At 40.2% G+C, this 13,692-nt stretch overlaps 1 protein-coding gene across 1 annotated transcript in view; it reads right to left on the bottom strand.

The window, feature by feature from the left end:
* Positions 1-5,723, bottom strand: part of LOC311140857 (Na(+)/H(+) exchanger beta-like) — a 40,860-nt gene extending 35,137 nt beyond the window's left edge. The window contains exon 1 of the mRNA XM_084176129.1: positions 4,694-5,723. Within this exon, the coding sequence (XP_084032255.1) occupies positions 4,694-5,006 (313 nt within the window). The 5' untranslated portion in view covers positions 5,007-5,723. The remainder of the gene's footprint in view (positions 1-4,693) is intronic.
* Positions 5,724-13,692: the final 7,969 nt, after the last annotated feature.

The following is a 13,692-nucleotide window of genomic DNA, read 5'->3' as shown; positions in this document are numbered from 1 at the left end:
ATTATGGGGTATTGTGTGTAGATAAAAATATTTAATCAATTTTAGAATAAGGCTTTAACGTAACACAATGTGGGAAAACAGAAGGGGTCTGAATACTTTCCGAATGCACTGTAGAATTTTTTTCCAGACCGTGAAAATGGTCTCCTGATGTGGTTTAAGCATTGTTGTGGACTTACAACATCCAATAGTACCCTTGGGAAACTCCCCCCTCTATGTACGTGCCCTCAATGTGAGCTTAGTATGGCCTGTGTATCAATAATGAATAGAGCCTGAAACATTCCTCTGCTACTCTTGCTGCAGTTGTTCCTCTGTTTGACAGTTGGTGCAGAGCCACAGTAGAAGCTGAACAATGTATAAATAGGACAACACAGAAAAACACTGCCATGATTTGCATGTGATGGGGAAAGGAGTTATTTTTGACTAAGGTGAGCATGGTTGCCGCCTATCAATTGAACACTTGACTAGGGCCTTTTATTTTTTTCTATCAACATCGGTGTCCTTGGCTTTATTTATTGCAGTACAATTGTCTATGTAAATGTGTTTACACAGTAGCATCAGCATGTCATTCTGTGATGCGAATTGATACATTGAGTCTAGGGCTGTCCCCGACTAAAAAAAAATCTTGGTCGACCGAGAGTCGTCTGTTCTTTCGACCAATCGGTCGGCAGGCAACCTTTTCCATTTGGAGTGCCATGTTATCGTACCATTTCTACTGATCTGCGTTGCGTGCCAGTTATGATTTTCATATAAACATTTTCGTGGAACAGTTTAATTAAACATTTTATAAAGTCACCATATATCAAAATCAATGTCATGTGGTTAAAATTTTACATGAAAATTATACAAATCTAAAAGTAACTTCTATTGCCATTGCCAATATGTAAAAAGTGCCTACATAAAGCCAACAAATAAAAACATTGCAGCCTGCAGGTAGAACATATCCTGATGAAAATAAAAATCCTATAAATCATATTGCCTACGCTTGGCCTGTCTGCAAGGAACTTGAAACATTGTATTAACTTGGTCCAGCACGAAGCTCCAGCTAGCAAAGTTGCAACATGGTATAAATATTCTGGGTCCTCAGAGTTTCCCACGCCAGTGAGCACCGGACAGACAGACACAGCTGTAGGCTATTTTCTTAACACTTTTTTCTCTTAAAATTGCATAGTTGGTTAAGGGCTTGTAAGTAAGCATTTCACAGTAAGGTTTACACCTGTTGTTTCGGAGCATGTGACAAATAAAATGTGATTTAATTAGATTTTGTGCAAGGGATAAGAAGTAATCAGGTAGGCCTATTTTATAACATTTCCACTGGATCAGAGCATGATATTTTTCCCTTTCACACTGATTGGTTATCGAAAGGGAGAGAGCTGGAAAGATTTTTCAAATAGGCTGTTGAGAAACTATTGTCATCCTCAATGGATGTAAAAACAGACTTTGTTTACTTGCTGTTTGAGGCGAAGAAAACAAATATTTGAGAAGCTCCACAGTGATGGTGAGTTAAGACAATCAGAAATAGTATCAGATCCCCAAATGGGCACACTTATAAGCCTACAGTTGCGCGCAGGCCAGGTAGACTAGCCCTAATTATATATGCGTAATCAGGTGTGTGTCCTTACTTGGGATTGACAGATCTCCAAACAAAAGACAATGACTAATAAAAACTCTCTCTCAAGTGTAGCCTAGGTTGTACCCTCTGAAAACAACCTGTCCACTCCTACAATGACAATGGTAAGACGGTAATAATAATATATTGAATGCATTAACAGAAATGATCCTAACCAAACAAACATTGTAGATTAGAATTATGGGAATTAACAGTAAATATACTACTGGTGATACTGGTGTGCCAACCCCCGCAATGGATTAGTCCACTCAGACAGGAGTGAATCAGACGTGTCTCGTGTGCCATATTTTTTTTATTTATATATTGGTTGACCAACAGCCTATCCACCAAACATTCGACCAGTCGACTAAATGGGGTCAGCCCTAATTGAGTCAATGGTGCATTGGAGGGACAACTACTATGCATTGTGAGTGAGTGTTGTAAGAGTGAGCCAAATGGAAAAGAGCTTAGCAAAAACTCTCTCCATTTATTTTCTTCAATTTCCATTCAAGCACCTCCAGGTGGCAGTTGGTTTACCCCATGACTAATATTGACCACTGATTAGACCAACGGCCCATAATGTGGGTGAGTAGGACTTGGGCTCTTAGGAGAACAGAACAGGGCGCTGCCGCATTCCATTTTAGTTTAAGTTACCACCATTTGTAATGCAAACATGGCATGACAAACTTGAGTCGCCAGGCATATTGTAAAGAGGTTATTGTACCTACCTGGTCACCTGTTGCCTAAACATACTGTAGGAGTAGACCTAATTGAGCTGCAAAACCATGTAAACCTACCAATGTAGTCTAGTCTTCAGTCTAACTCTTCAGATAGAGGCCTAATCATATCAACCCTACTGCATGTAAATGTTAACAACCTACCTTCCTGGCTTTGATTAGCCTATCCTATCTTTATTAGTGTTGTATACTACTACCACCATGACCCTTAGGAGACGCAGGGTTCTAGCTAGCATATACATTTTCTTCTGTGCCTATCGTCTAGTAGTTGAACTGAACGCCAAACTACATGTGCTTTGATGCATTACACATTAAAATGTGAAACAGGGTCATTTATAGAAATGTGTTAATAGCTTGTTAACACACATTCCCTCTGTTAATGGTTAGACAGAGTTCACGAGAGAGATGAAGGGTTCTAGCTAGCATATAAATTGCCTTCTGTGCCTATCGTCTAGTAGTTGAACTGAACGCCAAACTACATGTGCTTTGATGCATTACACATTCAAATGTGAAACGGTCATTTATAGCAATGTGTTAATAGCTTGTTAACACACATTCCCTCTGTTAATGGTTAGACAGAGTTTACGAGAGTGATCTAGGCCAAGTCTAATACACGTCTTCCGATGTACAGTAAAGATTGCTGAGGTAAAAGCACAGGCTAGTCCTGAATGTGGGCCACAACTCATGTGAACAATGTTTGTTTTGAACACTTGAATGTTAAGTGTAGCTAGGCCAATACATTGCTATCCGTCAATATGGTCTGCACTCTTTAGGCATAATCAGTGTTGGCACACTTGCTAGAACATTTCATAATCTGAGGATCTCTCTCTCACCACACTCTCTGCTACAACAATCATATCTATCCCAAGGCTATAGACACATAGGAAGAGCTATTTCTTAGGGGAATAAGGCATATTGATTTTAGGGCCTTCTTATCAAATGAAGGAAGTGTTGGAGAAACTGACCAGGGCAAGCACAGACAGTCTGACAGGACAGCAAAATAACTTCAATAGGAAATGGATGCAGCTTTAGGCTTTAAAAAAAAGAAAGAATGAGATGTCTGAGCAGGACGCTGGGGCTGAGCAGTGTAGCTTCCACAGCAGATTATAAACACAGGGGTTTCAGCATAATCAGAAGCTGAAGGTCACCTCTCTCTCTCTCTCCCCCTCTCTCTCTCTCCTCTCTCCCTTCACCTTGCCTCATCCTCACTCACTCACTCCCCTCTCCTCCAAACCACTGCACCCAGCTGGGCGCTCTCCCCATCTTCCCCTAGGACAGGCTGGCACTCACCCAGGCTCATTATTATGTTGCAGAGAAATGGCAGGCTGCTGGCTCTTAGCAAAACGGCAGCAGGGGACAGTGCAGGGGCATGAGGAGAGCACACCGCATACACGAAAAGGAGAAGCAGAGAGAGGGAAGGGAGTGGGAGATGAGAGGGTGAGAGAGAGGAGAGTGGAGATGGAAGGAGCACTGTAAGAAGAGCAATAACCAAGTAAAGGAGCTGAGGAAACTGAAGATGCAGTGCAAGATTAAATGATTGCAGCAAGGAGAAAAACCGAGAGCAGCGAGGGGACCACAACCAGTGACAAGGAAAAGGGAAGAAGAGCAATAACCAAGTAAAGGAGCTGAGGAAAAGGGAACAGGAAGAGGATAGAAGTTAGGCTACACGTGTGTGTGTGTGTGTGTGTCTCGTGTTTCCATTGCCAAACATCCTGTGTCAACAAAACAGCTTTCAACAAGAACAGTGTGGTCAAAGATGTCCACTTGATGAGAAATTGCAATGATTTCAGTCTAGCCTATGTGCAAAAGTGCAGCATAAAACTTGCTTAGTAATGCATCACATCATTATGGTACGTGTCAAGGAGCACTGATTGCACCTTCCACTTCAAAACATGACCTAAGTGTACGGTCATCATTCCCAGGAAAATCACTTACTATATAGAATACAGGAAAACAAGTCCAACCAATACCTGAGTCACTTAATCCTGTAACATCTTTATGCAGGGAGTGTCACATTATGGACTAACACTCCATATTCACCTATTGACTTTACTCTGCCCTGTCAATGTTGTAGTATTTTCCCATCTCATAATCCCTGCTAGGGAACAAACCCTATTTTCTTAGAACCTTAACATTTGATTGGGGTTCAAAGGGTATGAACTCTGAGTATCAGGCAAGACATAATTCCTCTTGATAACGCTGAATTGAAATGGCAATCAATGGCATTCTTCAAATACCTAGATAGTCTGCTCACCTCAATCAACTGGTAAGGCTATGAAAATAAAACAAAGTGAACCTCAAACCAAATAAACCAAATTTAGCTCAAATAACCTATGACAGTACTACTCACCTAATTTCATTAAAGAGGCCAGCAGCACCCATAACGAGATCTCGAAAGGCACCTGTATGTGATGGTAATCTAGAGACAGGACAGGGAAGGCCTTTTTTGTATAGGTGTAGTTAGTATGGTCGTGGCTGCCTTCTATCCCTTGGTGGTCATCGAGTCCTCCAGCGTTATCCCGAGCGCTGATGTCCGGTGAGCTGGCAGCTCCAAGCGTCAGTACGGTGCCCTCCAGAAATATCAATATCACCAGAAGTAGGAGTCCCCGCTCCAGAAAACTTCTGGAGCCAGTGGGTGAGTGTAAAGCTACCCGAACAGACATGTTGAAATTCGTTTTTATAACTTAAAGTACGAGAAAAAAAAGTGAGCTTGAAATCGTGTAAAGTTTGCGTGTAATAAACACACTTTCCTCACTAGCAACTGGTTTTCCAAAGGACACACAAAATATCCATTTTCGACAATTGGCTGGCTAGCTAGCCAACTTTAGTTAGCTATTTGAGATGGGTGCAGCAGTTCCAGCCTCAAGACACGGCTACAGTGCTATGTTAGTTAGCTAGTTACATATCCTCTCCTAAATAAATCCCACATATTTGAATTGACAACTTGGTCCGATATCTTGTTTCAGATACTGACAGCGTAGGTTAATCTCTTCCGCGAAAGATGTCATTGCTCACGCCCGACGGTTAAAAGATGCTGCTCATACAATTCCTGTTTCACAAGAAGAGAAATATCCTCGATAATGACAGCGGTTACAGCTGATCGAAGTCCAATATTGACCTTGAATGAAACGTTTAGAACTGTCACGTTGCATTTGTGGGGGATCCGAGATATTTCAACTCCATTCCATGTATTTGCATCCGTGTATGCGGCGTACCCGTACCCTGTCCCGACAGGACAAGACCTTATTTGAACTCAGTCAGTATGAGGATGTGTTTGTGGCTCCATCAATCCTTTTTTAGCTCCAACATCTCTCCAACAGTGACTTCTGATGTTATCACTCCACCAATGTACTCCTGTAGTGTGATGTTAGTGAAATAAATACAACCTTCAAAACGCAGACCCTTTCGCGCAGGTTTGAGGGAGGAGAATGGGGAGGGAGCTCTTTTTATTTTCGACCACAGTGACATCTGTTGGAGAGGAGGTGCGTGAGAGGACATGGGAAAATGTATCTTAAATTCGCATATATGGCAAAACCATACATTTATTTGTTCGTTTTTGCTAAATTCCTGTTCAATAGTCTGTGTAGGCCCAGTGGGTAGTTGTGTCGCGCGCTTCACATTCTGTCTCAGGAGACTTGAGGGCGTGCACTGTTATCGCTGATCTACCTGCATTGCAGGGCAGAACAAAGCTATGGCTAGCCTAGTATCTGTCATCGGTTGGAATTGATTGCGCCATAAACTCCATGTTATTTAAGTCTTCAATGTGGGCTAATTCAAAATGTACCTCTAGGGTGAGAATATCTTGTTGTAAATGCATTGGTTGAAAATATATCCAACTGGAATCTTCTCTTTAAAATTATTTTCAATTCAATATCAAAATTGTGTTATGGAAATAGGTGTGTTTTTGTGTGTCCAACCAAAAACGTTTCACCATCCCTTCAATATCAAATATGTGTTATGTGGAAATGGCTGTGTTTTTTTACGAGTACAGCCAAAACATTTTGACCTGCCAGCATCTGTATGCAGCCTACCACAGAGATAATATCTGCATGAATAAGTTATGATGAATACCAATCAAATGCCTGTGTTGCTGCACTTCATGCCCTTGGGGCTTGGGCACACACATTGGCATGGGAAACCAAGTGCATGCACCCTTACACTCTGTTCCTGCAATGCCATAACATATTTAAGTGCAGCATTATAGTGAGATATACACACACACACACACAGAGGTTTGCTGTGCCTATTTTATAAATGACTTCTTCAAGCGATATTTCACAATCGATTTTTCTAATTTGCTTGAGATAAAGCGTATGATAAAAGTCAGGCAATACACACATTTTAAGGCCAGGAGAAAGTTAATTGAAATTGATTTCCCCCCTCTGAAATCTATTTGTCTGGATATGAACAGTTCTATAAATGGCCCAACTTACTTTTATGGGTCGTTCCATTCGATTTCAATCACTTTTTTACTGCACCCCTTTTGATTTGAAGAAAACGTTCTATACATATTTTAGAAGTGTTCAGAAAGTAACTTTTTGGACCCGAATGCCAAAACATTTAGGAGATAGAGGTGCTCAAAGTTCACCCATGAGACATGTCTTCATCTCTGGAAAATATAAACGATTGAGTTTGATATGATATTTCAAAGCTTACAAACAGGGTTGTCCAACTATTTTATAATTTATTGAATAAAACTTTTATCCTTAGATGTAAATTATCAAAAAATGTGTAAACCTATTTTACATAATCTGAAATGTTTGTGTTGTGCCAGCCATAGGTTTAGACACAGCATGCTCTTGAATACAGGGTGAGTGTCATGTTTTGGCTTAGAAATGTATTACAATAGGAATACATTTAAAAATTCAACTTTCAGATGATAGCACAAAGATGGTTGGAGGTCCACACATCAGAGAGAGTTGTTGACTTGAATGTGAATATTAGTTGTTTTCAATTATACTGTCAATCTTCCATTGGGAATCTATTCAAATCATAGAAATATTGATAACAGAACATGCATTTCCATTTGTTAAGTTCAAATACGATGGTGGGTGGACCGGCGACCATCTTTGTGGTAGTAATTGGGAGTTAAAATTGTTATTTAAATGTCAATGGTGTACCAGCTAAATTAGATTGTCTGAAGGGATATGTCCATTCTATGAATTATATTTCTATGATTGAAATGACACCCACCCTGTATTCAAGAGTAGGCTGTGTCTCAACCGATGGCAGGCACAACTCAAACACCTCAGATGATGTAAAATAGGGTCTAAGATACAACATATGTGAACATTAAAAAAATATATTTGATGCGTTTTTTAGATAATTTACCATAAATGTAAAAAAAAGAAATTATTAAATAGTTTGACAATACTGTTTGTAAGCTTGATATTAAACTCAACCGTTTATCTTTTCCAGTGATGAAGACATGGATGTCTCATGGTAGGGTGGGGTATGCAAAATGGGTCAACTTTGAGCACCTCCCTCCCCTAAATGTTTTAGCATTAAGGTCCAAAATGTCACTTTCCGACCACTTCACCATGGGCAAATACGTATGGAAAGTTTAGTTCAAATCAAAAGGGGTGCGGTCAAAAAGTGATTGAAATGAAATGGAATGACCCTTATGCAACACGCTGTGGCTTCAGTCATGGCATGATGCTCTCATTTGCATAGTTTGGAAAGTTCATTAAGTTTGCCCTCATTTCAATCATGGAGAGCGAAGCCAACATTTTGGCAAGTCTGGTCTATATTTGTACACATAAATGTGTACATTTACTCTCTCCTCTCTATTGTGGCTAAGGTCGTGATGCCAGTGTTTGCTTCAATGACTGAAATTGCTACAACATGAATCCAAACTACATAAAACACTTTGAGAAAATAAAAAGAGACATGTCGTTGTGGTCCGTGGATATGAACCAAATTACCCAGGACGCTTAAGTTAAACACATGTTTGGTTTATCTTATTTCAGCTTGGTTAGTGCAGATATGTACATCATGTGTTTGAAAGGGCACATGAACCCAAAGGCCTCAGGGCTCAATTCTGAAATCTAATGTGCATTGGAACCAAGCCAACCCCAAGAAAAATATGATTATTTGATGTCTGTTCGGATGAAATGTTGTTCCTTTGAACCTTGTTTTACAACCCTAACCCACTAAACAAAATTTTGTCACAAACATCACACGAATTGCAAAACAAACTTCACTAAAAGAAAGCATTCCCTTCCCTTTTCAGGTTACCAAAACCAAAGAACTCATGGCTTTGTAGTAAAGAGGTGCCATCATACTTGAACCCAATTTATATTAGAATGGAATAAAATAAAATATTCATTGTTTTTAAGGGTTGTCACTTTAGCCAGTTTAGTGTGCAACCATTTTTGGAGTCACATGATAGCTTTGAAGTGTCTATTTTTTGCCCCTCTCTTCATGGAGTAAACAGGTCACCATGTCTTCTCCTCCAACCACATAATGTTGAACAAAACAAGCCAATTACACCCAGGCAGCACTTCAACCTGCAGATGGGGACTGGGTGTAATTTCCAGAATGTTTCAATGGAAGAAAAACAGGTGGGACAGACCATATGATTCAGAGGATGGCAGCGCCGTTGAGGCCATCTCTATTTTGAAGTAGTCCATTTTCTTCTTCTACTACTACTTCTATGAGTTAGCAAACAAACTAAAAGGGTGCATACATGCCACCTGGAGTGTGTTGTTTGAACAGGTATAAAGCCAAGGTTGGCGATTTACTGCCACCTGCAGTTAAGGAATGTTTGCTCACAAGTATAATTAATTGGCTGATCCCTCCTGGTGACCTAGATGGAATTATGTGATCCTTCCTTAACCCATAGGAAGTCCCACCCAGTTGACTACTTCAGAATGGTGAAAGTCCTCAAGCTCTATTTTATGACTCAACGTTAGTATAGCTATCTGCTAGCCAACTAGCCCTGTTTAGCTTAGCATTTTACGTTGCTGCCCCCCTGGGTTATTAAACTTAACATTTCAATAAAGCAAATGTTAGCTGACTTACTTATATATTTGACACCTAGCTAGCTAGCTAGCTAGCTAGGTAGCTCTAATAATTCAACATAAGTAGCTAAGAGGTTGCTAAATGTTTAGCTAGCTTGCTCTGTTTAGCTTAGCATGTTGCTGCTAGCTTGCTACATTTTCCTCTTTGCTTCAAGTCAGGAGACCAGTTGTATCTTAGAGGTATTGTCAAATTTGTCTGACTACTGTAACACAATAATGATTTCAAAACATTACAACTTTTAACTCAAAGTTTTATTTATAAGATTCTCAGTTCAAACCTCGGCCATGTTTTTAAAAGTTGCATCTGTTAAACTCTGCCCATTGACCTTTTAGAAACCAATCGGATTTGTTATGCCCTAAACCAATCAGATTCTTTCTGCCCTTGGAACAAAGTTGACGACACTTTATGTCAACCTGCAGCGCTGCCCATGCTAAAACAGGCTTTTGGGCTCTAGTGTCCTCTATCTCTATGTTCAGACCATATTTCTGTAGCTACCAAAGCCACTGTTTGTATACCCCCATGGTGTATATGGCCTTGATATGGAAAACATTCATTCTAAACAGCAGGACCATGCTCACACACTCATGAAAAAACAAACAACTCACACACTTCGACACAAACAAATAAATGCACACTGTACTCATACAAATAGCCTGTGCCCTACGCCTACATCATTGAAAACAGGTCAGCAACTAAAAAAATCATAATAATCGTAACCTTGAGTAGACAGTGTGCTGTTTTGTAAAGCCTGATGAAATAATAACAACAATACTGTATTCATTGTGTTGCCTGCTTTATTTCCTCCACATGGCCTGATGAGATCATGCTTAGATACCATCTACCGTCTAAGCACTAGTGTGATTTTGACCGGGCTACGTCAACAGACCTTTTCATTAGTGGCAAACCACAAGATCCCTGGTAAACTGCTAGCCTGGTTAAACCAAACTGAACGCTGTGCTCAAGTTAAACAATGGTGAGCGTAGCATTCAAACTGGTTTAACCAGGCTAGCAGACTGGTACTGTCTCATCCTATCCACAACATGCAGCCTAGTAATCATGAACCCTTAGACTGTGTTCAATTTCGAAAAACAAATGCTGTCATGTCATGCCACATTGTCACTGTCTCCTGATGTAAGCACTGTGCTCACTGACAAGCCCTGACAACATGTCTAGTAGAATGTCAGTCACCATAATATTGTGACAGCATGAAACGAACATAGACTGTGGCGATAACAATTTTGATTTGTAGAGAAGCTCAAACAACAGTCTACACTTCAGTGCATTTCAGAGTAATGTATCCTAATTTCCACTTAAGTAGAATTTTCACTTAGTCTCCCATTGACATTAATTTAGGAAGTTAGAATTGGCTCTTAAGAGTCAGAGTTATTCTTCCAATGTAGAATACATTTCCTCATTAACCTATTATATCTGTTATATTATATTCAGTTATATAACTATTAGCATATCAGTGAATATCATTTCCCAAACTGCAAAGGTCAAATCACATTAAGGTTCACAGAGATTGTTCTTAGAGAGTAATAGAGGCCTCCTGGTATTTTTCCCATGACCACAGAGCCTATCTAATGTATACTGAACAAAAATATAAACACAACATGTAAAGTGTTGGTCCCATGTATCATGAGCTGAAATCAAATATCCCAGAAATTGTTCATAAGTACAAAAAGCTTATTTATCTCAAATTGTGAGCATTTCTCATTTTCCAAGATAATCCATCCACCTGACATGTATGGCATATCAAGAAGCTGATTAAACAGCATGATCATTACACAGATGAACCTTGTGCTGGGGACAATAAAAGGCCACTCTAAAATGTGCAGTTTTGCCACACAACACAATGCCACAGATGTCTCAAGGGAGCGTGCAATTGGCATGCTGACTGCATGAATGTCCACCAGAGTTGTTGCCAGAGAATTTAATGTTAATTTCTCTACCATAAGCCGCCACCAATGTCGCTTTAGAGAATTTAGCAGTATGTCCAACCACCCTCACAACCGCAAAGCACGTGTAACCACGCCAGCCAAGGACATCCACATCCGGCTTCTTCACCTGCGGGATTGTGAAATCCAGATTAGGGCCAAATAAATGTATTTCAATTGACTGATTTCCTTACATGAACTGTAACTCAGTAAAATCGTTGAAATTGTTGCATGTTGCGTTTATATTTTTGTTCAGTATACATATACAGTATGGCTGATTATATGTTGGCTCGGGGCCAGCAGCTAAGTTACTGTATTATAACAAGAGTTGCATGATAATATGGTAGCCTCAGGTTAGCATTAGTGCTAAGGTGTATGAGGAGTGATCATTGACTGTCAGCAGAGCACAAATTGGGACAGCTTGGGGAAATGTCTGTATGTTGTTTAGCCCTCCTTTTTCGGTTCACTGAATCCAAGAATGTCAATTATCGTCTCCTTGTGCTTTATAGCAAGAGCTATCTCAATACTGCACTGTACTGACTGGGTAACTGGAAATTAAGGTTATACAAGACAATGCTTTCTGGCATTAATTTGTTTGCAGAATGAGAGGTGTGTCTCACGCCCATTGGCTCTGCTCTCCACTGCAGCATGTAATACAGCTGTTAGAGACTCTATTCAACACCCCATTTCTAATCTCATACACATCTATTATTCTCTCTCTCTCTCTCTCTCTCTCTCTCTCTGACACACATATACACAAACATTTATTCACAACCACACATCATGCACACGATTAAACAAGAAGTACTGTGGTGTGGTTTCTCAAATACAGCCCAAAAAGGGCATTCTCTAATCCAATACAGTTCAAATGCCAATCGTTGTTACTGCTTTATTAATACTGCCTTCCTAAATCCAATAAATGTCAAAGTGAATAGGTGCACTTGCATATTTCTACCTGAAGATGGCACTACCTGCACAAGCAGGCTACATTTCTCAGCTGTGACTTCAGAAGTGTCTTTATACTACTGTTTACATCTCTTCACATCTCTGCATGAACTCAAAGAATAACAAAAACGGAAGCTTTCTAGTTAAGTTATATTGTGAGCTATAGAGTGTGTAGTAATATTAAATGATCATCAGATCTGTACCTTGCAAGAGATCAAATGAAGTATACATTTACAGCTCATTCTCAAAAACTCAAAACCTAGGACCTAACAGTGGGGGACTCAATTTGCTGAGGAAGACCATATAAGTGTGCTGTATATCAAAACTGTGCAAACAAGTTTCAGATGTGTGGCCTGAATGAAAATGAAATATTGCAAGGCCTTTTTGTGGCACTTTTCTCACGTTTTAATAAATTCTATTGTGATTGCTGAAGCATGGCTATGTTTTGTCAGTCAGACCTGTACAGCATCCATATTAGGAAGGACATTTGGTCTGAGTACTAAGAGAATTTGGTCTGAGAACTGATGGAGTTTGGGCTGACAATTTAAGAAGTTCCTAATATGGATACCGTAATTTTTAGTTTTCTAAGGTGTTCCTCTGTTCAGTTAGTGCCCCAGGCAGAACTCTAGCTGCAGGGGCGACCCTGCAGGGGCGACCCATAACTCTTTCCTCAGTACCGTGAGAGGTGTGCTCACTCAGCCATTCTGTTATAAGACCACATCTGGTATACCTACAGAGATGAGGGAGGGAGCTTAGGCTTTGAAGTTTAAAGCGGGAGGTAGGCTAACAAGTGCTGAGCGCTATTGTAGCCCTGTATACATCACATTCTATTCCATGTAATTTGGCACTTGAAAGTATTGGACTCTCACTCTAAATCTTGGGATATATGGGTGTGTATTTTTTCTGCCCCCAAGGATTTGGAGAATAAAATAGTGATACTTTTTTTCAGTGATCTCTATGCGTAAAGTTTTCCAGCCAACTTGATGTTGAGACGTTGAATCTTACTAATGTCCACTAGAGGGCCTCGTTGACCCCCTTGTTGTCACGATGGGCTCGCTTAGGAACATCTCATGGCCAAGGATGAGGGGGAGACAGCTTACCTCAGTCGCGCCTGCTCCAAGGTCAGTTTTGATATGAGCTGTATATTACCACTCCTCTGGATATTTTTTTCAGAAAACATGAGCTTCTGATATCATCAATTAGAAAGTCTCTCTCTCTCACAATCTCAAGAACACACACAGACGCGCATTCACTGAGTGTACAAAACATTAGGAACACCTTCCTAATATTGAGTTGCACCCCCTTTTGCACCCCCCTCAGAACAGCCTCAATTCATCGGGGCATGGACTCTACAAGGTGTTGAAAGCGTTCCACAGGGATGCTGGCCCATGTTGACTCCAATGCTTCCCACAGTTGTGTCAAGTTGGCTGGATGTCCTTTTGGT

The sequence above is a fragment of the Coregonus lavaretus genome (genome assembly GCF_964263955.1).
Source record: "Coregonus lavaretus genome assembly, chromosome: 13".
In the NCBI taxonomy this organism is placed as follows: domain Eukaryota; kingdom Metazoa; phylum Chordata; class Actinopteri; order Salmoniformes; family Salmonidae; genus Coregonus; species Coregonus lavaretus.
This window is presented reverse-complemented; position numbering and strand designations above follow the sequence as displayed.